The 24,977-nt window shown below is 41.8% G+C and overlaps 2 protein-coding genes across 10 annotated transcripts in view; both read right to left on the reverse strand.

The window, feature by feature from the left end:
• BTBD16 (BTB domain containing 16) overlaps window positions 1-12,162 on the reverse strand; it is a 29,199-nt gene extending 17,037 nt beyond the window's left edge. Inside the window, exons 1-10 of the mRNA XM_033149494.1 lie at window positions 11,880-12,162; window positions 10,805-10,871; window positions 8,820-8,979; window positions 6,192-6,309; window positions 5,194-5,270; window positions 4,948-5,091; window positions 4,495-4,620; window positions 3,773-3,887; window positions 2,425-2,494; window positions 1,376-1,506 (exon numbers count right to left, since the gene is read on the reverse strand). Coding sequence (XP_033005385.1) covers window positions 1,376-1,506; window positions 2,425-2,494; window positions 3,773-3,887; window positions 4,495-4,620; window positions 4,948-5,091; window positions 5,194-5,270; window positions 6,192-6,309; window positions 8,820-8,979; window positions 10,805-10,871; window positions 11,880-11,998 — 1,127 coding nt within the window. The 5' untranslated portion in view covers window positions 11,999-12,162. The remainder of the gene's footprint in view (window positions 1-1,375; window positions 1,507-2,424; window positions 2,495-3,772; window positions 3,888-4,494; window positions 4,621-4,947; window positions 5,092-5,193; window positions 5,271-6,191; window positions 6,310-8,819; window positions 8,980-10,804; window positions 10,872-11,879) is intronic.
• Window positions 12,163-19,872: 7,710 nt separating this feature from the next.
• TACC2 (transforming acidic coiled-coil containing protein 2) overlaps window positions 19,873-24,977 on the reverse strand; it is a 161,784-nt gene continuing 156,679 nt past the window's right edge. For all 9 annotated transcript variants that reach the window (XM_033149503.1, XM_033149498.1, XM_033149497.1 and 6 more), the window contains 4 exons: window positions 23,468-23,628; window positions 23,082-23,188; window positions 21,959-22,079; window positions 19,873-20,387 (listed from right to left, as the gene is read on the reverse strand). In XM_033149503.1, the coding sequence (XP_033005394.1) occupies window positions 20,322-20,387; window positions 21,959-22,079; window positions 23,082-23,188; window positions 23,468-23,628 (455 nt within the window). In that variant the 3' untranslated portion in view covers window positions 19,873-20,321. The remainder of the gene's footprint in view (window positions 20,388-21,958; window positions 22,080-23,081; window positions 23,189-23,467; window positions 23,629-24,977) is intronic.

A 24,977-nucleotide genomic window follows, 5' to 3' on the forward strand; every position in this document is an offset into this window, starting at 1 on the left:
GTGGCAGAATCCAAAGAAAACCAACCGTCATGTCTGCTAAATCCTTTGCTCGCAAGAGTCAATAGCCTTCATCTGATGGGCATGTTCCCTCTGTACTAAAAGTTCCTTCTCCAAACAAAGGTTGCACCTGATTATTCCTGCTTACCAAAATGAATGAGGAAATAGCATCCATCAAATCTGCGATTTTGAAAAGCGACCAGTCGTTCACAGCACCTGGGCCTCTCCAATTTATTGCTCGGGTGGAGTAGACTAATGACTGTTTATAGACCTCTTAAGAAATGACTGGATGGTGGACAGTCAAAAACATTAACCAATTATATCTATCAGCAGCTGTTTATGTGGATGGGAGGTTTAACCCTTTCCTCCCCTTTCTATGGAGGTGACAGAGAGTAAACTGGAGGCCCAGCCAGTGCCAGCTCCACCTCCATCTCCAAAGACAAGAGAGACGCCAACACCAACACGAACAAACCTTGCAGACCCAGCCCACTCAGATGAGTGCCCATTTGCTTGCCCAGTCCCAAGATGCCAACCACTTGTTGCACTATGAGTTGTGCCTGCCCTACTCTTCAAAAGGAAGGTGCAAGGAGCCCGTCGCTTGTTGGATCAATCTCTTAGCTTGCCCTTAGCCATGTGCTTATACCACGTATGTACCTGCTGCACCTTGTAACCTGTGCCTTGCCTATGTCCCAACCTGTTTTATCCATTAAAGCTATTGGATGGGGGTTCCAGAACTGGGAGTTCAATTTCCTCATCCAGAGCCAGGACACACAGAGAGGCTTATCCACAGTGGCACTTAGCCTATAAAATGACCTCTCCAGGAAGGTTCAGTTTTATGAATGGGCTGCTATATTTTCACTGCTGAATGGGGACCTTTTGATTTCTCCTGGATTATTTTTTTTTGGGGGGGGGGGAGGGAGGAAGTTTTATGCTGCTTTATCTGCTGTTTTATAACTATTATTGTAATGTGTGCATTTTATTATATTATTTTAATGTGAAAGCCACATAGATTTTTTTTTAATCTGAAAGGGCAGAGGGATATAAATATATGAATAGTATTATATCAAGCCCCAAAACACTAATGCCTATGATGTATATAGTATTTGGCAGAAGGCAGTGCTGCAGAATATATATTGGCAGGGCTATATCTATTCCCCATATATACTGAATTGCTATGAAGGCATTGTATCCATTTGTCCTCCTCAGAACTCCTGTTCTCTGTTTTCATCAATGAAAAGAACCCAATTGACTTGTAATCCCACTTCCTGTAGCTTCCTAGAGAGCAGAACCCTCCACAGACCTGTTTATCAAGCCTTCATTCTGATTTGCCTGCACAAAACCTCCTTTTATAGAACAAGGTATTGCACATCCCTCTGACCTTGAAGATCTGATCACTTTCTGCAGTAGTTCCAGGGGCAGCTTCCGCAGGTGAATCTGAGAGCCAAGCTGCGGGACAAGGTTCACCTCTATCCATCTTTCACATTCGGTGATCAAGGTGGGCTGCTGATACTGATTTCAAGGGAGGGGAGAAAAGTGTCAAAGAAATTCTGAACTCTGGGACCATCTTGTGGTGGAAACTGGAAATGGAGACATCATATGCAGATTGAAACTAAAAATAGTGGATTTTAAGTCCACACCTAAAATGTATAGTGTGGATACTATTAATTCACATATTGTACAGATTTGCTGCTGTCAGGGGCAATGCCATTTGCTGGGAATCTCAAGTGCAGAGGGTGCTGTTACAGTCCAGTTCTGCTTGGAGGCTTCCCTAGGGATCTGGATGACCACTGTGAGAAGAACAGATTGCTCACCCAGAAGAAATGGGTGAGCTTTTGGCCTGATCCAGCAGTCTCATCCTAAGTTCTTATTTTCCTGCTGAGTCTGCACTCAGTGGCTAACCCAGTTGTATTCCTCTGTCACTGTTCTGCAGAAGATCATCACCTTCTGTCTTGGAGACAGGCCACATTTCTTTAAGAACTTCCTTCCTGCGCCCCTAAAGGGGTGTTCAGACATCCACACCCCACACACCTGGGAGGGAGGAGAGAGAGATTGTGTCCTCAGTGGCTACACAGTCAGTGCAAACACGTAGCCTGCCTTTACATGAACACTGAACATGGGGCTCTCAGTGGGCATGGTCAGAGGTCGAAGCAAGTAGATGTGGCAGATAGCGTCCTATCAAACTTCCATTCATGTGTTCAATCCATGCATAGAAGCAAGTTGACTGGACACCGCTCCCCGCAGCCCCAAGAGGCAATCAGAGGCTGAGGGAATAAGATCAAGAAAACAGAAGCCCAGTTGCTACAGAGAAATGCCAAGCCTGCACAGAGGGCTCTAGAAAATGGCAGAGGTTCAAATGTCGGCAACAAGTGGGCCCATGAACATTCACCAGGCTCAGCTAAATGCAAATCCATCAGGTTTAAAGCTCACCTTGCAGCCTGCAGAATAATAGCTGCAGACGCTGGCTGGGCAAATGCTTCTTCTCATAACCTGCACACACCTTGGGGGGGGGCAGGAAGAGAGAAAAGGCTATTAATGAGAGTTGTGAGCATAAGGGGAGAAGAAATAGAGAAAAAGAAGCAGGAGAGCAATTCACCAATCTCCAGGGCAAAGCTTCAGCAATAACATTGCTACCATACCTGGGTTCTGCCCCCCAACCCAACCCAACCCAACCCAGTTCAAACAGCAGCATCTTTTCCAACAGTAGTGCTGTAGGAAAGGACTATTTTAAAATAAATACAGGTATTTATATGGCCTTTTAAAGAAATCACCAAACAATTTAATTATTTATATGGCAAAGCCCTTGATGAAGAGCAATGTTTGTCCCCAGAAGGCCAAAATGGATGTGACCTACATTTAAAATAATCTGAGGGTTGGTACCAATATGACTTGCAAATAAATAAAAACACACAAAGAATGAAACCAAATTAAAAATCATTCTGTGAAATTCAGTACATGATCTTGTAATTCCTAGGCAACACTGCCTACTTCCAGCTACCCTGCTATGCATTTTGGAAAGTTGTTTGCCTGTCTGCTATGCGTTTGGGTATTGTAAGAAAATTCTATGCTCAAATTATGTTGATATGTCTATATGGGTATGAAAAAGAAATATGACTGTGTCCTAAAAATATGTTGATTTCATCAGCTACTGAGATAAAATGGTCTTCGCCAAGACTTGCATGTCAAGCTCAGTCAGAACTCCTTTTTTTTTTAAAGGCAGTTTTAAAAATATAAGAGACTCTTCCAGTAAAACAACAACCCTGATGATTCATTCCACATCTCTTGGCAGGCTAAGGGTGTCAACTTGTGCTTTTGCCGGGTGACAGGAGGACATTTTTCTACCATTCTCTCACTCTAATAATGCCTAATTTAGGATGGTCATGCCAAGAGACACAGAAAATTCTGCCATGAAGAAATGCTATAATGTTGGCTTTGAACGTGGACTCCAAAGAGGTGCAAAACACTGTTACATCACCAGAGTCACTAATAATGGCCAGAGATCCTGCTCGACTGATTTATTTGTGCAATGTAACTAGTGCCATAATGCTCTGCAGAGCAACAACTGTCTATGTGTACCGTTAGTAGGCAGACCTACAGCTGAGCTGTGCAAATGTTTCTTTGTACATGACTTCCAGATGCACAACACCAGATGCTTGACAAAAACTGGCATTGCACAGAACCAAGACATGAGGGAGGGAGGCCAGTGTTTTGTACAGTTATACAATCCAGTCCCCACATCTAAAGCCAATGACAGGATGGTACGCCAATGTCTACTTACTTCTGGAACAGGCTAGGGAACTGTAATACCTCTGCACTAGCCAGGATTCCCAGAACATCTTCTTCATTCACTTGGAGTTCAGAGTTGTATAAATTCTTCAGCGCAACAGCAAAGGCTTCATTCACAAGAGATGCAAATAAAGACGTCAGTAAATTCATCAAGCCTTAAATGCGCAGAGCAATGGTTCCCTCTGTCCCCTGATCTGAATTCCCATACAGTGAAATGGTGGTACTGTGCTATGGAATTAGCATTACCTGTGGGCCTGCCCCCTCCCCCTATAACAGGCAAGCTGTTCAGTGTATATAACTGTAAACAGCAGTGTAATACCAAACAAGTTTAGGTATTGGCAGAAGTGGCCAGCCATTTTTCATGAACCCTGTCCTTTCCCCTCTGTTGGACCACAGAGCTGTGACCTTCCCCACCCCCTAAAGTAGCCTGCTACTTTCCAGCCTGGTGGGGGGGTGTTGTTCTGTCACCAATTGTCAAGCTTTCAGTAGAGCCAATGTGGAAAGGAGCAGGGCGCCATCTTGTCCTCCTTGTCAGTCAGCAAAAGGCATCTTGAGCCACTCCTGGCAGTGCAGGTGCCCTAATGAGACTCCTCACCTACATCCTCAGCCCCTCACGTAGCCTTTCAGGGCAAAATCTTAACCCTACCGAAAACGGCCAACCTATATTGTTTGTATCTATAGCTAGTGTCCACATCGAAGGTAAAAACAGATTACCAAATCGAGTGACGTCTGGATCATTAACCTCCAATGTAATTGTGACTCGAGGCATCGTTTGCTTCTGTTTGAGGAGTTCTTTGCTTTTGCCACCATTCAAGAGACGCTGCTTATAACATCTGGTTTCTGCCAAAAGCATGAGAAATGAAGAAAGACTAGTATGGGATTTATGTCATGAAAGTCACAATAAGCATAATTATGTTCTTTCCACCTCAGTTTTTCTAACAAAAAAGGGGGGTTGCTGCTGAGTGGTAGTTTTCAGTTTTAAATTTTTGTAGTCATTGTCTTTTTATTGTTTTTTTTCTGATTGGAAGCCACTTTGGACAGGCATTTGCCCAGAAAAGCGGCCTAAAAATATTTTAAACTAACACACACAAAAAAGATGTGACTTATATGTCTGGCTCAATCGTTCGAATGGCTGAATAAACACATCTCTGGAATGACTTCCAGTACCTTTTTCGACTTGGGGCTTGCTTTCTGTTATTTGTAAGTCACATTTCTGAACAGCTGCAGCAAGAAGCTGTGAGAGGACCTGAGATTTGAAGAAGTACATGCGATGAAGTTCCCATTGGAGGCCCAAGCACTCCAGAGTTACATCTGAGGGGGAGAGAAAGAGACAGAATAGTGAAACTGGAGCTGCTTCTGTGGAGATGACAGGCCACTTCCAGCAGCCTGTGGGCCTCAAGCAGTGCTACCCACCTGCCTCCATGCCTTCTGTGATCTTTTGCGTGTAAGAAAACAGGCTCTCATTTGGAGTTCTGTGCTTGGATGAAACCCTCAATGGAGAAAGAGAAACAAGAAGCCAAGATTTAAGTCACTTAGAATTGTTCCGTTTTCATGCATATCAAATGGTTGCATCTGTGGTTACAAAATGCCAGCTAATCAACATGTTTCAGTGAATTTGAAAGGAACAATGTTTTCTTTCCCCCTGAAAAACAGTGTAAGACCAATGTGGTATGACTTCCAGATGTTGCGGACTACAGCTCCCACTTTCCCTGACCATTGGCCATGCTGGCTGGGGTTGATGGGAATTGTAGTCCATGACATCTGAAGGGCACCACTTGGGCTACTGTTGCTGAAAGTTGGAAATGTACTGGATGAGGTAGCAGAGGGAGGCATTACAAACATGGCCCCCTGGCAGTTGAGTCACTGCCACTTTCTAGTGGGGAGAAAAGGGAGATAATTGAGAAGTTGGCAGATCAGCAGAGCCAAATCAGTGCTCGCACCAGCAATCCCTCGATAATTCTTCATTGGTCCTGCTGGTGCTGTTGTGTCAGGTGGGGGGGGCAGGACATTTATTTATTTAATAGCTTTATATTCTGCTCTTAAACTTGAGTCCTCAAAGCAGCCAACAACGTTGATGAAACACAACAGATACACCAAGACTCGTACGCTCACAAAACAAAACAACCAGTCCCACAGAAGGCAGATGACCCTGACTAGTGGGAGAGGGAAAAGTTGAATGGAGCAACCCCTGGTGCTGCCTCAGCTGGCCTTCCTCTCTCTCCTCTTCCTCCCCACAGGGCGGATGGTGTCTGCTGGGCCTGTGGAGGGGGTGGGGAAGTTCCAGAACACATGCATGCATGCACACCATTTCTTTGTTTACAGTGGAGATGCAGGTGGTTGACAGAATGGGGAAATTCCACTTTAAAGGCCGTTTACCAAGTTTCATTATGTCAGTGGCATTTGGCAGTTACCTGGGTCTATGCTTGTGCTTTGGAGAGCTTTGGAAATGCTTCAAATCATATGCATTCTGAAAGTCTCCATTTTCCCTCCGGTCCTCTCGTTCTGCACTCCGAGACATGGGGGTGTCAGCTGGAGGGTTAAAGAAACAAAACAAAACAAAAATGCTACGTATTTTTACCCATGGAAAGAAAGTATCAAATGGTTCATATTATAGCACCTATTGCCCAGGCAACTGACAAGACTTCTCCTTATTCTACCCCCCCTGCAGAACTCCCAAAAATCTGCTTGGGAACAGGGTGCAGGGCTGGACTTGGGCAAAGAAAAAATAAAGGGAAGTCCTGTTGCACAAGTGGATTTCTGTTGTGCAGGTAAGCAAATATCATAGGATGTCACCCATTGATACTAAAATTTAACATATAAAAAAGGAAAGGTAAAGCAACTGCTTGATATGCTTGGAGTTTAGGAATCTATCATAGGATTGTTGAGTTGGAAGGGCCTGCCTGCCTGCTTGGGCTGCCTGCCTGCTCTTCTGTCATCAAGGTGCAGCTCATGTGTCCACCGAACTCCTTACAATTTTATTATATAGTAAGATATATAATATTTCTATATTTGACATTTCCATCTTTAGATATCCTAGAGCAATCTAACATGTAAGTGCACATCAGAGGAAGGGAATCTCTTTCAGCTCAAGGGCTGCACTCCCACACCAGGAACTTTCCAAAGGCCACATGCCACTCAGTGGCAGGACCAGATACAAAAAGTGGTTGCAAGTTGAGGTGGAGCAACAGCTATGACTTACTTTTGTGCAGTAAGCTACATTCCACACACAAAAAGGTCAGAGATGTCTAAATACACCCATCCATCCCTCACCCACCCACCTCTTCATCCAGGCAAGCAAGAGGTTGAACTTAACTGTATTTATACCAGGACCATCTCACACTCTACAAGAATCGCCATGTTGAAGCCAAGCCAAGCAAGAGGCATTATCATAGTTCACGAGCACATTATAGCCACGCAAAAGCGCTTAGGGATGAAGCTGGTATGTGGTGAGATGTGATCCTGAATGAATAGGCAATGCTTTATAAAAGGGGCGGGGAATCTTTTTGGTTCCAGGGGCTTTTTATTAGTACTGGTCAAGCCAAATCGGACAGGTGGGCAGGGGCAGTGATTTGCCAATCACATGGTGTCATTATCAGATGTCAAGGAAATAAACTACAGGTATCTGACTTTTAGAAGACAGCTGAAGGCAGCCCTGTTTAGGTAAGTTTTTAATGTTTGATGTTTTATCGTGTTCTTAATATTCTGTTGGGAGCCACCCAGAGTGGCTGGGGAAACCCAGCCAGTTGGGCTGGGTATAAATAATGAATTATTATTATTATTATTATTATTATTATTATTATTATTATTATTATTTGGAGGGACAATGCATTTTGAATGTGAATAAAGGTTTGGTGTGTATTCAGCCTTTGAGTCTTTCCTGGCTAGTTTCTTCAACATGACCTATCGCGTTAGGTGGAACCTTCCCTCCAATCCCAGTCCCTGGTATTTGTTCTGGACCAGGAATTGTGTCCTGAGTAGATGAGACTCCCAGGGCCTCCCTGCCTGCTCCACATTTCACACAAATTAGGGTGATGACAGAGAGGCTTCTAAGGAATGCAACTGCAGGGACGGGATGTTCTAGTGAGAGCTGCAATACATGCTCAACGCAGCATGCAAAGAATTGTGGAGAATGCCTTCCAGGTCAAAGACAGGCAGCAAAGAAGGCTTCAGACTCCAGAGAATGTCATAGCAGCAATAGTGGAATTTCATATTTCTGCAAATTACAGAGGATTTGGGCACAATCCAAAATGGATCTGGGGATAAGATGTCAAAATCTGAACCTCACCCAAATACATATAATTTATGTGTACACACATACATATAGAATATGTGTCTGTCTGGGTAGGTGAATACATAAAAATAATTGGCTTAATTTTCAGAAACAGTAGACTTCAATGTATATCAATTAAGAGAGAGAGAGAGAGAGAGAGAGAGAGAGAGAGAGAGAGAGAGAGAGATGATTAACAGAATAATAAAAAATAATAATAAAAATTCCTTCCAGTAGCACCTTAGAGACCAACTAAGTTTGTTCTTGGTATGAGCTTTCATGTGCATGCACACTTCACACGAAAGCTCATACCAAGAACAAACTTAGTTGGTCTCTAAGGTGCTACTGGAAGGAATTTTTTTTTAAAAAAATGTTATTTTGTTTTGACTATGGCAGACCAACACGGCTACCTACCTGTAACTAGAATAATAAAATGTGCTTCTTTTTACACTTGTACACTTAAAGATACAGGGCTTGTTCAGTCAAGTTCTTCCAGATGCATAATTGCTCTCTAGTGGAAGAGTTTGGAAGTGCTAATTCCAATCAGACCGTTCAAGAGATTAATGCTACAGACTTGTAGAATAATAGTTTTAAAACAATCTTGGTTCTAGAAACTGACATACTGTGGAATTACTTTTACTTTTCTACGGGCAGCAGTGCTATATTTTCAACCTTACCTAGAAGCTCAAAATCTTTCACAGTCATCCAGCAGAAGCAGAAAGAGAGGGTTTCCAATCAAACAGTTAGTCAATGTTCTCAGCTATGACCATACCTGATATCATTCTCATCAAGGTCTCATTGAGACCAACCCGGGTGGCCTTATTCGCTTGTGAAATTCCCAGGAGGTCACAACTTGGGCTGAATGGAAATTGCCAGCGATTGGTGAGCCCGGCTTGCTTGCGGAAAGAACGATTTTTCAAAGGTCCTGCAACCTTAAACAAACACATGAATGTCTGTGGTGTAGTGACAGGTAGGTGTAGTGGTTAGAGTGTTAGACTTAGAACCCAGGAGACCAGGGTTCAAATCCCCACTCTTATACCTGAAGCTCAGCCGGTGACCTTGAGCCGGTCGCTGCCTCTCAGTCTAACCTGCCTCACAGCGTTGTTGTGGGGATTAAATGAGGAAAGAGAGCCATGAATGACATCTTGAGAAAGTGTGGGATCCAAATGCAGTAATAATTTCCCCACGCCTCAGAAAAAGTATAATGTGAATAAATAGCTCAATGGTGTGAGTGTGTATGTTGCCATCAAGTCCTGTTGGTCTGTAAGGCTATAATTATGTTCTTGCACATTCCTTTCTCCCTCGACAAACTGTCAAGAAAATAATCACCTTCATTTGGGCTTGAAGGAGAAGATAGGAATAGGAAGAATGAGATGAATTACTAGTAGTATCCAGGCGCTGCGAGCCCACACAGCTGAAAGAGGTATCAAATGAAGTTGCTGCCTATATTTCAGTAAGTGATCATTTTAAAAAGTACACCTTTCACCTAAATTTGACACCAAAATATTGCCCAAAGCAATTTGAGAATTTTCCCTCAGAGTGGAAGAGTTTTGAAGAGAGCTAAAAGAGTTTCAACGGGACTTGCACAATTTCCCAGGTGATATCAACAAGCACACCTCTGCTTTGTAGAATTAATATTATATTGGTCTCTTTCTTTCTTTTAAAATCAAACAGAGAAGGCCCACAAATAACTCATCCACCCACCATTGAGCTGGTGAAGTTCTACATGGATTTTTTGATGGAAATTTGGGATGGGGACAAGAAGTGTCACAAACCTGTCTTCAGTCCATCTTTTTATCTGCTGCAGCATAATTTATTGTCCTTGTGGTGTTGCCATTTCAACATCCCCCACCCCTCAAAAAATAAAATAACTCACCATGCAATGCACTCCTCAAACTGCCAGATTTTGATCAATCAGCCGAAATGGCTATCAATTGGGGGTTTTCTCCGGGAATTTTAACCTGGCATCTCTTCAAATGTTAGCACTGTATCTCCCATATGCAGTCTGTGTTTATGTCAGCCCACCAATGGACTGACTTTTTTGTGAAGTTGCAGAATGTTAATAAACATTCTCGTTTCTAAAGGTGAAAGGTCATGTATAAAATATGATTACCCCACACAACAGTCGGTGTGAGAGGAACTGAAAGACCAGTTCAAACTTCATAGAGGACTTCAGATCAGCAGAGGCTGTAAGCAGCTGAGTGGAAGGAAAGATGAGAAGCACAATCACACAGTGACAAGTGGGAAGGAGGCCGTGGATTGAGAAACAGGAACCTGAAGGAAGCAGTGGAGGAGGCCAAAGGCATGTCAGGAAAATCTCAAATGAACATAGGGGAGGAAGAGATGCTATGCTACTGGTGGGAGGAAGAGATGCTATGCTACTGGTGGGAATGGAACTGGGGGCAGAGAACATTGTGGGATTCTCTGCCTTAAACATTGTAATAACATGGCTGGCTCTGCGCTGTGACTTGGAAGAAGGATGTGGCACCATTTGCCACTCTGCCTCATGCAGCAAAATGTCTTGGGCCAGCCCGGCAAAGAACCTGGGAGGTGATGATGAACCCTAAGTATTGTCTGTAGTATACTCTTGCAAGACTACGATTATCTGTGTTGTTTCATTAGAGTTGTGAGCCAAAGTCCATAGATTTTACAATACACAGACCTGTAAAGTAAGTTAAACCAGTAGCTTAGATTGGCTAGCCAGCAGCTTTATTCTGCTCTCGAAGTCTTAGTCATCCAAAGCACCCACACACCTACCTTAGCTATCTCCTTCTCATTTGGCGAGAGTCCTCCCAGAGACACATAGGGAGCTGACAGCAGGTAACTGGAGGTGAAAAAGACAGCATCAATTTTGTATGCATTCAGGAAGAGCACAAAGACAAAACTAAAATGTTCCTAATGTCACATTGTCCCTTTTTCAAGGAGGAGTCTGATTCTTTTCTTTCATGTGTATATAGAAAAAACTAAGCCACCATTTCCCTTCCTTTTCTTTTACCAACTTGCAGTTTATCTTAGTTTTTGGTAGGGGTAACTCCTGGTGTGCTGCCAAAACTTCCTATGGCTTTTATGGCAATGGTAATATTGTTTTCTATAGGCGTGAATTGTAGGTGTTTGTATGAGAATGCCAATGTTTTATATGAATTTTTATTGGTGTAATCTACAGTGGTGCCCCGCTAGACGAAAATAATTCGTTCTGCGAAAATTTTCGTCTAGCGGGTTTTTTGTCTTGCGGAGCGGCAATGACAGCCGCGCTCCGCAAAACGAAAAAAAAAGACAAAATTTTTTCGTCTTGCGAGGCAGCCCCATAGACTTTTTCGTCTAGCGGGGCAGCCTTCCGCTAGACGAATGCCTTCGTCTAGCGAGTTTTTCGTCTAGTGAGGCATTCGTCTAGCGGGGCACCACTGTATTTTTTTAAATAAAAAAATATGACAGTTGGAGACCATGGTAACTAGCGACTAATAAATCTAGTAAAATAAAATAATCGTAATCTGAGTAAACAGCAGTAGCCAATGACATGCTGTTGCCCCACTTCCTCTTAGAACACAGCCCATCCCTTCTAGTATGCATCACATGTAATGGAATCTAGAAGCAAAAGAGGTCTCGTTAGCTCTTTCCCTTCACCATTCAGTAGTACCACCCATTATAAATACGCAGCGCTTTCCTTCTAGAAAAAATAGGTGCCAGTACTCACCATGAAGTTTTTACAGTAAGCGCCACACTTTTAACCAGTGCTTTTCTTTTAGAAAAGAAGGCGCCAGTACCGCATACCTTTGAGGACCCCCAGAAAAAAAGCACTGCAGATACATCTCTCAAAATGCTAACCACTACTTACAGGTGTTCTTTATTATCTAAAGCAGGTGTTTCAGGAACAAAAGAAGTTAGCTGAAGCAATTCCAGGGAATGTCGGGCTTTCCCATGGAGACGCTTGTAGCGAGCCATTTTTGTGGCCATGTTCAGGAATGCTGCTCTGGATTCCTGTCAAGACTCAGTGAGAGATGATTAGGGGCTGCTGAAAGAAGGCTTATAAATTCCTTCTCATATCCCCTCCACCTTTCTCCTATAAAAAGCATGACTTCAGGCCCTCAAAAGCAGCAACAAGTGGCGATGTCTGCATACATACAGAATACTGTTATGTCATCTCATTATGACTGTGGCATCACAATATGGCCCTAGGATATCTTCATTTCTGGATCAAAACTAGGGGAAAGTGTCTGCGAATAAATACCTTTCAGAGGGAAGTATATTGTCATGAACTGGCAGGGGAGGAGGAAGACAATCCCAGCAAACGGTGTAGCCGGGACTGGGACACACTGGGGCAAGCTGGAGATTGGGGAAGGAAAAGTTGATGTAGGAAGTACTCATGGGATGATGGAGGGGGTGGGAGACAGTACACAGGAACCAGAACAACAGGACCCATCACCAGATCCAGAGGGGTCCTCCTGTCTCCATGAACAAGGTGGGCTCTGAGGTGTAGGGAGCAGCGGGCAGGGCACTCCAGGAGGCTGAGACAGGCAAGGTCCCTCAGCCCAGCTCCCTAGCTGGCCAAGTGGGGCTCGCTAGCTCTGGGAGAAGGTGTGTGATTCCTCAGCTGGAGTAGGCTCAGAACAGGTGAGGGTCACAGGTCTCATGAAGCCCAGGTGCTGCAATCAGCATGCAAAGTATAAAAGGGCAGCAGAGCTGAGGTGCTGTGTCTACTCAACTGTCCATGTTGACGGAACTCAGCTTGGATGCATCAGGATATCTGTAGGACTTTGGGCATGTGGATTGACCCTGAACTGGGGACATGACATACTGACTTGCTGCCAGGTGGACCAGGGGTTCAGGACAGTGTGGCATCTCCCCACTTAAATCCTTGTCAGGTTTAGCACTTCTCCCACACAAGACACGGAACGCTGGCAGTTTAAGTAGCTGAAGTTTATTTCTCAATAACATGCTTACAGCAGTCCAAGCTTCCACAACTCATCCTTTGCTGTCGGAGTCAGTTGACTCAACTGGCTTCTGATCCCTCCCAAGGCTAGATATATGCCACGTCCTCCCCAGCCTCCTGCTGGCCCGCCTCTGCTCTAATTGCTTGCTCCGCCTCCTACTTCTTGGAGACTCAGGTGCAGCCAATTCCTCTTCCTCTGGAGATTCCTCTCTGCTGGGCATGTCCCTGACAATCCTAGACCCAGTAAGCATGTGCATCCAAGCAGCCAGCCAAGCCTCCTTTGATGTCTGCCCCAGGGACCAGAGTCTCCTAGTTCTACTTGCCAGAGTACCTATTTCAGAGCATGGGGCACTTCTTACAGAGAGAATTCAGTCCCTTCTAGCTCTGACCTTTGTTGGAACAAGTTCATCACCTTGGAGTACCAGCTCTAGTCAAATTGGCTACTGTTCCCAGCAACCTATTACATTGACCAATGACTGCTATCTGAGTGGCCCAAGATAAGCCAATTTTCACAGGAATTTTGCCTTGTACTGTGGAGGCTCAACTGAGGCAACAGAAGACCACCTTCCTCTGGAAGGTTCCTTCATTTTGCACTGGAAAGGGCACCTTCTAAGAATCTGAGGTTGGGTGGTGGAGGTTGGGATCTTTCTTAGCCAAACAACTCTGATACTCTTCCATCAGAGATTCGGCAAGCATCCTAAAATTTCTAGGCATCTCTTAGGCTGACAGGTCTCCTCAGTTCATTAAATTTTTAAATATGAGTCTGTCATTTTAATGAGTTTTTTATGTTCTGTTGAACTGCATATTCTGTTGCACCTTGCCTTGATATCTTATATCTGTGGGTGGTCTATAAATATTTGTGTAAATAAAATTAGAAAATACATTATCACTAGGAGGGTTAGGTCTCCAGGGCAGTTTGGTTTAGGAGTACTCTAGATAGCAGAATCCATGCAATTATTAGCATTTCTAGGTCAGAAACTGTACAGCTACATTGCATTTCTATATAGAGAACACATTTATTTCCACCATAAACAACAATATACATAGGCATGAAGTTAACGCTTCAGTACAGATGTGCCTTTATGTAGAACTCTACCCAAAGGGAAGCATGGCGGCCAATACACACAACACAATGAAACCATGTCAAAAGGAGTCAACAATCAAAGGCTTTAATAATAAATAGCTGTGGGCTAAACATAGGGGCACTCAAGGTAACTGGTAGGTCTGTTCGCAAGCACAACTCTATACATAGAGCTAGATCTTCCCTAGCAGGGAGGGGAGAGTGATCTTGTGCTTTAGTCAGGCATCTGGTTGGTTGCTGTGAGAACAGGAGGCTGGACTAGGTGGGCCATTGGCCTGATTCAACAGGCTCTTCTTATGTTCTTAATGTCTACTCAGAAGCAAATCCTATTGGATTTAATAAGACTTACTCCCAGGTTGGTAGGTATAGGAATACAACCTAAGAAGCCTAGTGACCAGAAACTGTGTCATTGCTTAATCTGGATTTGCAGTTTCTACCCTAGGGATCATCCTAGATAAAGCTGTACTCCCTTTGCCCGTCATGTTTTCCTAATATCCATCCAATGCCACAAGGCCATTTTAAGGACTTGATTTTCCAATAGTCTGCTGTGAAAAATGCAGAATGGTACCAAAGCTACTCAACTAACTCTATAAAATCAGGCTTTAGGTATCTTTTCAAATCGTTTTGATTGTTTATTTCTTCTCCAATAAACCATTCATCACAAAGAGTTCCTGTTAGGAGAGTTCCTTGAGAAAGAGTTCCTGGAGGAGGATTGCTAAGCTCTATTGTTCCATAAGCAAATTTCATGACATTGCTGGGTAACAGTCACACAGAGGCTCTTCACCATTGTCAGATTGTAAAGCTTCACATACAACATTACAAGGCTGCTGTTGGCAGCTATGTTTTGCTTGTTTGTGGGATTAATTGCCAAATAAAGCCCAGTTCATGAGAAATACTCACATGTTGAATTAACAACAAGTGAGGAGGAGGGGAATGATGGTGCACATAATGTTGGTGAAAGATTGGGCTTATCAGCCCAGTTTACACATTGATTCAGCTCATGGGTGTTTCTTATGGACAGAACCAACTCTTCTAACCAGATTATCTATTTTCAGTATTTTTATATTACATTTATGGTCAAGCTTTCCCAAAGTGGTTCACCTTCATGATTAAAAACATAAAACTGTCACATTAACCATTATTAATCCTGTGCTAATGTTGTGCTTCTTCTGCTTAATATTACAAGTTTATGTTACTTAGCATCATAGGTACAATGCCATTTGCCGGTCTCCCCAAACCTGCTCTAGCATTATCCCAATATAGAATCATATTAAAACCAACAATATGGTTGAAACCAAGCTGGTTAAAACAATAGCCTTGAAATACTCAATGACTGAAAATGCTGTACATAGGATTGAGACCAAACTGTTTCAGGGTTTATGTCTGCTTTTCTGTGCCCTCCGCTCCAACCAACATCTTTAACTGCCGTTGATAATTTTTTTTTAATGTAATGTTCTATGGTCATAGGAGTGCTCATTTGGGTTTCCTGATCCCAGTCTTTCAAATACAGTATTGCAGCTCTTGTTGAATAGCTTCCTTTCCATCTTCCGTTCCTGTTCAAATTCCATTCCGGGTTAAAAAAAGATGTGCCACAAGAGAGCAGAAAGAAGTAAAGAGAAGTAGCCGGTGGAGGGAATATGTCTTGAGCCCAGGCCTTTGGCATTGCAATTATTTGAATAGCAGCAGTGAACGCTCACTCCGGGTGCCCGTGAACCTTCCCTCCGCGCTCGCTCACAGAATGACCTATACGAACATGACTTCATAATGCCACCTAGAATAGAGTCAGAGACAAATCCAGAACATATTACACCATCCATGCTTAACTGCTTCTTTATCTTATTACCTTGAATCGGAACATCTAGTCTCACATCTTCAAACTGCTTATCCTAGGTGAAAGCATTGCCATTTTAAGGAACAATATGATTTGTTATGGCTTTATAAAACACATTTTATTTTATTTGTCAGTCGAGAAGTGTAGCTACAAATTTACATGTCTATTAGAAGTGCTAAGACTTCCCTTTAGTTAGTTGCCATCCAGAAAAAAATTGTTATGGATGTTAGAAAAACATAGACTGATATTCTAAATCTAATCCCAAGTTTCTGCTTGTTCCTACTCTAGGCTTGAAGCCTAAATAGTTTATTATTAATCTTTGCTTCATTGCTGCCTTTTATCTCACAGAAATATTGATAAAAGGTGACAATGACAAAATACTAGTTCACCTGCTTTATTTTCATCTCCAGAAGAGGAGAGAACTTTAAGGAGCTTAAGAGAAAGCAACCTTGGTTGTATTGTTTGTATTGTTAATACTGCTTGCTAATATGATATTATGAACATGTGATGGAAATGTTTTTTGGGCTTCAGAGAAGATAGATCAGATAGAGAACTCAAACCTCCCCTAAAGTCAAGTGTCTTGTCTGTGGAAACTCATTGTTTAGGAAATGCTGATATGTAAGTGGGAAACTGCACTTTAAGAGTAAATTCAAGAGGCAATAAACGAATGTTCCGATAGTTCAAAAGGTTGGTATTATAATCAGGAAAGAAACATGAAAATAAAGCAAATACTTACCTTAATTTGTCATAACTTGAAACAAAGTAACTCAATTGTTGAAGTGCTTATCAAGGACCTTTTAAAGATAGATATTACTAGCCAAGTTCATGAGTTTAAAGGTATATTAGACAGAAACTACAGTTTTAAGTTCCCGCATCTGAACTTCCCTGACTTTGGGTATGCAGAGCTCCTGCAGGCTTCTCCTCTTCTCCAGTGGAACAGCTGAGAGGGACATCATTTGGGCAAGATGTTTATTGAAAGGCTAGCTCCAGTTCCTTAGGAAGCTTTTGAAATGTGCTTGTGATTATTTCAACTATATTACTGAGACTTTTGTATATATTCTATGCTCTCATACCATATCTCGGTATCTTGTCAATATTGATTGAGATCTTCAAATTAATTAGTTAACATCAAAGTAACTTGATATATTAATCTTCAGGTAAATCAGTTAAGATCTCAAGTAACTTGATATATTACCGTCTGTGTAATACCTGCTAAAACCCACAGGAAATACAGACCTTCAACTATAGCACATTTATCTTTTGTCTCCTTATAGTAGAAAATCTAGTTAAGACTTCTGATGGCATGAAATTTACTCAGTTAATTCAGAGTACAGTATTTAACAAGATAAGGGAAAATGACAGAATACAGACAACATTCCCATAAATTTAAATTATCTGGATTAAACTACCCTTCAGAATTAAGGATTTTAAATGCTGTATTTATGGATATTTGAAAGTTCAGTACAAAAGTGGACCAAAATGTAATTTATCAATAATGTGAAAGATAAAAGGCAAATGGATTCTGCTTTCTTTGTGTTATGGCCTCTCTCCCATTGCACCTCTCTGGCTAGCAAAATTCTCAGAAGTTTCCATTGCTTGGAATTAACCAGAAACAGTTTTGATTATTACCATTATACAACCACTTACTTGACTGTCCTCTTATGATTGCGCAGGCATCAGAGTTCCCTGGACATTGCTCAGTACCTTGTCTGTTACATTCATCATCGCTTGTACCTACACACGTATAGCATTGCAGTGCTTCGCCTGTCATCAATTAAAAACAGATGAAAGCCTTATATGCAAAGAACTATGGAAAATCTGCTCTCATCTCAGCTTCAAATAAAAGGGCAATATGACTTATATTTCACACAAACATTGCCAAAGAATAATGGAGAATCTCGTGAGAAGTCATTGTATGGGGTTTTTAATTCGTGTGAAGAAGCAGATCAATTCAGAAACATCTTGGGCTTGTTTCTATTTACCCCACACTTAACAGAGTTGATATATTTGAGAAGTGTGATGTCCACTATGCCTCCTAATAAAAGTGAGATCTTGCAAGAAACTTTGAAATGGTAACATGCAACTTTTACTATTCACATTATAATGCCAACCAGGAAAAGAAGAGAAATTACGAATTCCAAATCCTGTAAATTTCAGTTTCAGCAAGATACTGTACTACTTTCCCTCTCTTGTGTTTGTAAATCTGAATTCCAATGATGATTTTAAAAAATAGATATTCAGCATCTAAAGAGACACATTCCCAACACGAATGGCTTCCGAGCTTCACTCAGAGGGGGTTGTTCTTCTGTTGTAGCAGATGAGCAACAGGAACAACACTGTGAAAATTTAATGCTTATTTTTATTTATTTATTTTTCATTTATTAAGTTTGTAAACTGTCCTTCATCCGAAGATCTCAGAGCGGTTCATAGCATAAAATATGCAATAAAAACATAAACAAGAACAAGAACAAAACAATAACTCCCCACTCCCACAAACACATTTAAAAGGATATAGGATGTTAATCAGCCATAAGCATTTGGAAGATAACTTAACCCAACTAAAAACTGATTCATTCCCAAAGATGTTCTAGCAGGCACCAATTAAATGTACATCAAAGAGCTGGCCATTACTGTAACTATTGCATCATAAAGCTATGCAAAAAGTATTCCCTAGTATTAGCAAATCGCCATTCATGGAAACAATCAGTACCAGCACCCTTATTCTAGTTGAAAAGCACTGGTGAAAAGTGTGGCACTTACTGTAACGTCTACCAGCACCTTTCTTTTCTAGAAGAAAAGCACTGGAACCAACAAAATAATGCACCTGAAATGAAGAAATGCTAAATGTGCCAGGTACCATAAAGTAGAGAGAACAAATAGAGCAAAATGACTTACTTTGGATGGTGAAAAGCAAACTGAGAAGGACCAAGCTGGCAAATGGCTTCATCATGGAGAGCCAAGAAATGTATCATTAGACAAAGCAAACTGTTTGTCATTAAAGCTCTAGTGCTTATTCAGCATAGTTAATCCTCTATAGAGGATGATGTCGAGGATAAAGAGGTGTGCAGAATGCTACTTATCTAGTTCTTCCCAGTTGTCCTTCAAACCAGATGTAATTGTTCTCTACAACTTTCTCAGGAAATAAATTTTAATCATCATCTATAAGAAAATGTTTTATCTGCCACAACATCAGATAAGTCTATAATTATATTTAATTGAAGCAAACCTCATGAACATAAACTATTTGATATCCGTTTTCATATTACTCATGGGTGGATAGATGGAGATTTGTCTTTCAGATTAAACTGGAAGTGGAGAAGACTTTTTCAGATTGAGGGCTGCATTATTCTGTGGGGCCAGACCCACACACATAATCCCACTCACTTAACATACACACAGTTGCTTCTATTCAATGAAGTCATCCCTGCCTGCACACTGGGACTTTCTCTCCCTGCAAACCACGCCCTACCCCAAATGTGTTTTGAGGGTTCTCCCAACCCTCTGGTGAAGATGCAGGGGCCAGTGACAGGACAATTTTATTGGCTGTAACCCAAGCTCTCTCTTGTTCTCCCACCGCTGTATCCTTTCCCACAGAGGATGGAGGTGGCCTGACATCAAAAGTAGCTTCACTTGCGAATCAAAGTGGTGATGATATCAAAGATACACAGGTGGTAATTCTGGCAAGTTTCAAGTTACCTGTGAAAATGCCACTGCAGAAGCCTTAAAGGCAAGATAAGCAAGATCAATGAACAGTGCTAGTCACCAGATCAATGATTAAACCCCTAAATATATTTACTACTTAGCCTCTGGGGATTAGTGCTGCTTCTTTTGGAAGAAAAGAAAAAACCCGAGTCTCAGGCACCCCCTCCATCAGGGATCTAGAATTCCATTTAAAGCACACACGCAAGTAGTGGAATAAAGACGCACCTATTACCAAGTTGGATATGAAAATTCATTGATAATAATGACTTGATAGGACAATCCCCTTCGTTTTTCAAGTTTTATTTTTATTTTACAAATCAGCAAATGCAGATAAAATGTACATTCCTTAAGGCAAGAGTCCCCATGCAAGTAACACACATTTATATTAAATCCAAAAAAAAAAGACATCCAACATGGGAACTCATGTACAAAGGGAAAAGGCTAGGATGAGCAACTGCAATTTATTAAAGAATCTGACAAATCTCCCTGATACAGGAACTTTTTGAGATCAACTTGCTATGAATTATTCTACGGGAAAAATTGCAAACAATAGCAAGGAATCTGATAGTCTTCTTAGTACTGCATACAATCAAATCAATCATTATTAAGAAAGAAAAATACAGTAGTGCATACAAAAAAGTGAAAATAGATCCTGTTCACATCAATGTGTGGACATCAGTGTGCCAATGGTCATATTGCACTCAAGGTTGAAATCCAGAATTTTGGTTAAAAGTTAGCTTTTCCCCATTTTGGCAATCAGTTCATCGCAAATCTTTGTCAATTCTTCTATTTCTTTGTTCTGAAAATGAACACACAACAAAGCAAGGAAACATTTGTTAGTGCAAAGCTTTATTTATATTTTGAGTAGTCACTGCACCAGTGGAGAAGTTGGTGGCACTGGGAGCATAGTCTAAGCATGGAAGAAGAAGAAGAAGAAGAGTTTGGATTTGATATCCCGCTTTATCACTACCCGAAGGAGTCTCAAAGCGGCTAACATTCTCCTTTCCCTTCCTCCCCCACAACAAACACTCTGTGAGGTGAGTGGGGCTGAGAGACTTCAAAGAAGTGTGACTAGCCCAAGGTCACCCAGCAGCTGCATGTGGAGGAGTGGAGACGTGAACCCGGTTCCCCAGATTACGAGTCTACCGCTCTTAACCACTACACCACACTGGCTCTCAGAAGGGCACCATGCATTTGTCATGATGTCAAGACGCAACCTTTCCAACACTGAAACAGTAGCAGCTGCTGCTGTACCAATGCCTCCAAAGGGACTTTAGTGGGCAAAAGGTATATCTCTGGAAGATTTGCAGAAGATTTCTGACTCCCAATTGTTTAGCAACTGCAAAATGGCACTTTTTATATGGCTGCCAAAATGAAGAAAGTGGACTTTTGTGGGAAAGGACTGTGAGTTCCAGTTTTGGTCTTGTAAACAAATGTCTAGGGTCAGAATGTGTTCAAAGCACATTTAATTCTAACTATGTATCTTTTGCATTTAGCTCTGGTTAGTGGATCTTGGGCTTTTTGTAAAAAACAACAACTGAATTAGGTCCAACAAGCATAAATTTGGCTCATTCATGCTTTTGGTATCCTTTTATGACAGAATCTTTACTTAAAGGTGCAAGTCTGTTCAAGGTGTCCAAGCTCAAAACGCAGCCTGCAGCTTTATCAGTCTGCAAAAGTAGATCTCTACAGTTTTAAAGTCAGTGATTAATTTTGTGCAGCTCTGCCTCTAAATAACGGGATCTATGCAGAGCCCATTTGGATTTTTAAAAAGGATTTTAAAATAGTTGCTTTACATACTATATCTATAATAATAATAATAATAATAATAATAATAATAATAATGTATTATTTACACCCCACATATACTATATATGTAATCCAATTGTTATGGTCACCATGTGCAGTTCATGTAATAGGTATATCACTTACAATAGGAAAGCAGAATTCTTCCAGATATATTAACTTGACATTCAAAGGTGACTTCTTGTATTATGTGATGCCAGCCTATACGGTACATACGACCCATATCTGGTACATAAGAGATTCCATGGACAATGGTGATAAACTTAACATGGTGCCCTTTGATCCGGTGAACTGTGAGTTCCAGCTAGGTCTCTGTGTTGAATACACCATCCCATAATTCACAATGGTCAAATCCCGGCTCCAGTTAGAAAACTCAAGCTGGACAACAAACACATTAACTACTGGATCATGAATTGTGACATCAGAAAGAGTTACTCAGTCGGAATTCTCCTGTTCTTAATTTGTTTGGGCAAGTAAGTACCACATCTAACTCCAGATGCATAGATACAAAACATAATACACCCTCTAGCAGCAGCTTTATAAGACAATTCACAGGGAGTTTACCTTTTGTTCCAGTGTTCTTTCCAATGCATCCACCTTCAGCTGCTCTTTACGGAGACTGGCTTGGTAAGCTGCTTGTTCTTGTTGAGCCTTGCCACGGACTTGTGCAATTTCAGCATTGGCTCTGTGAAAACACAGCTCATTAAGAGTGCAGGCCAAGGAGGGTTTGCCTTGCTTTTTGTATACAGTCACAACATTGACACATGGAGGCATACTAGTGGGTCCATGTGCCCGCTTGCCCTTGGAAAAGTCACACTTGAGAGCTACTTAAACATGACAACATTTCACGCACAATGTTTATAATGGAGGGAGCTGGAATTTGCATCGTTGTGACTCATAACACAATCATGAGTCAATCTGAAATTTATAATAAAACAGGGCTGTGATCCAAGTACAAAACTTGCCACTGAATGCAGAACTGAGTTTGCACAATTTGAAAAAAGGGATTTTTTTTATTTTTTTTTGCTGTGAAAATGGTCCTTCTAATCATGGAGACAATGCCTAGTGAAACCTCAGCAGCTGAAGATGGAACAGAAGGCAGAGCAGGAATCACAGGGACTCAGCGATATATATGGACCTCCTCCACTCATTATGACTTGCAGAATAAATAATACAAAAGAGGCACATATATGAAAATGAGCTGAGCCTAGAGCAGGGAAAGGGAACCTGTTCAGGCCAGCAGGCCAGATTCTTATCTCCTCTACAGTTCATGAGTCAACTGTGACAGATGAGCAAAGGTTGCCAATCAGTTGACATCACAATGACATCAGGTGATGATGGTCGGAACTTTAAACCACCATGTAGGGCTTGCAAAGAGCTTCCTACCAGCTGTTGGGTAGTGGCTTCAAGTCCCGCTTTCTGCCACGAGTGGCTGTGGGATCCAGTTCCCCACAGGGAACTCAGCAGTACAATCAATCTAGCTGCATCTCCACCTGCCCCACACCTGGCAGCACATATGATAGCTGGGTGGGGCGGGAGGGGAGAGAGAGGCGTTGTGGATCAATTTGGGATCAATGTCAGGCCAAAACTGGCCTACGGGTTGGATATTCCTACCACTGGGTTAGAGAATTAGACAGAAGCTTTTGGTTGACAGACCAGGAACTCCTTTCACCCACTACTAAAATACCTGTCCAGCTTTTCCTCTGCATGAATTTTGAGGGCTTGGTATCGCTGCTCTTCTTTTTTTACTCGTGATAAATACTCTTGTGCGCATTTCTTTAATACTTCTTCATTCTTAAGTGAAAAGAAAAAGGAGAGTTAATAGGAGGGCAAGAATTATTTTGCTGGACCTTTGTGATCAAACTCCACAGCTTTGAATGGCACTCTCAAGTCCACCTCCAGTCATTTCCATGGAGGAATTGTGATTTGCACACAAAACAGGGATGAAAATCAGGCTGTCAGTTAAAAAGAACGCCTCTGGGTGTAACACACCTCTCTATCTGTACACCTTAGTTGCATGTGGACATTCAGGCTGAGGCACAAGTCTACAAGTATTTCTTCACAGTGACTTACCTTCCTAAATCCTTCCAGAACCTCTTTCATTTTTTCATATCTTCTAAAGAGATCTGCCAGTGATTTTTCCACAGAGTTCAGATCTGATAATGCTTGCTCTTTTTCTATAATCAGCTGCTGGACTGTGTGGTGGGACATGGATTTCTCTCTCTGTTCATCCTCTGTGGGAGATAATTACAGAAGGAGCACAAGTAGGAATAATTGGTATTATCCACTGTGCTTCATAAGGAATATTAAACAGCACAAGATACTGCAAAAGCATGATAGAGGGGACATGAACTGGGCTCCATTGGGAGGGAAGACTGGACATGAATTTAATAAAATAAACTTGCATTGGAAATTTCATCTAACCAGAAGGTTGGTTTTTTAAAAAAAATTATTTTGTTTTCTGATGCAGGAACTAAATTGACCTACTTTCTCCTCATGATATACTCTAAACAAGCCTTTCCCAACCAGGTGCCCTCAAACTGTTTTGGACTATAACTCCCATCACCTGCAGTCAATGATCAGGGATTATGGGAGTTGTAATCAAAAATATGTGGTGGGCACCTGGTTGGGGAAGCAGGTTTTAAACAGACTAAAGAAGTGCAGTTTGGCTTCTCTTCTTTTGAACAGAAGCAGGTACTAAACACAACAGAAATGTTTCTGCCTGGGAATTGCCTTCCTTTCTCTAAGAAACTTGCTTATTCCAATGTGGTGCAGTTATTAATTTAGCAATACTGATTAGGCTTCCTGTTGATGGAAAATGAGATCAACTTACATCAACCCGAGGCAGCAAACTTAGAATCATTAGGTTCGTGGAAGTGATAAACACAGCAAACTGCACACAAACATTTATTTTTAAAAGTGTTTGCTCAAACAAAGTAACACCCCCCACCCCAAACAACCCTATGCACAGGGTCTATACTATCACATTCTGTTGCGAAAGGTCAAACTCCCCCAAAGCCACTTCACGCATCAGAAGAGTAGCAAACTTGTGCTGTCAGCAAGGGGTATCCTTGCCTGGTATTGCAAAGCACAACAGCCTGATGGGGGCACTTATATAACTTATGTACCGGGAAGCATGTTTGTTGTGTTTATACATTATGTTTAAACATATGCATAAAGAAAAAGCTTTTATGCCTACACCATTGAAATCTAATGCAAAGCAGTTTGAAGGTTCCTTGTGCGAAGAACATGTGAAAAAGGGACTACGAGGTCCTACCTCTGGCCTGGCGCTTGAGGCCAGTTTGGTCAGGCCATGCCCACCTGCCCCATACCTGATATCACATATGTTTGCCAGGGGTGGCAAAGGTAAATATGTGGGTTTGCAGGTCCCACAAATCAGCTAATTGGCAGCACCTGCAATGTGCTGTGCTTTTGCGGTTTGATTTCAAATTGTGCAAGGAAAGAGGGAAATGGCCCCTCTTTTTAATGCTCTGGTGCCTGTTGCAACTCGCAGAAATGAAGACGGAAGATGCATACCCTGGGTGAAAATTTAAACACACAATTTCTCACAGTCTAACCCTAA

Source organism: Lacerta agilis, chromosome 5, assembly GCF_009819535.1.
Source record: "Lacerta agilis isolate rLacAgi1 chromosome 5, rLacAgi1.pri, whole genome shotgun sequence".
Taxonomy (NCBI): Eukaryota; Metazoa; Chordata; class Lepidosauria; order Squamata; family Lacertidae; genus Lacerta; species Lacerta agilis.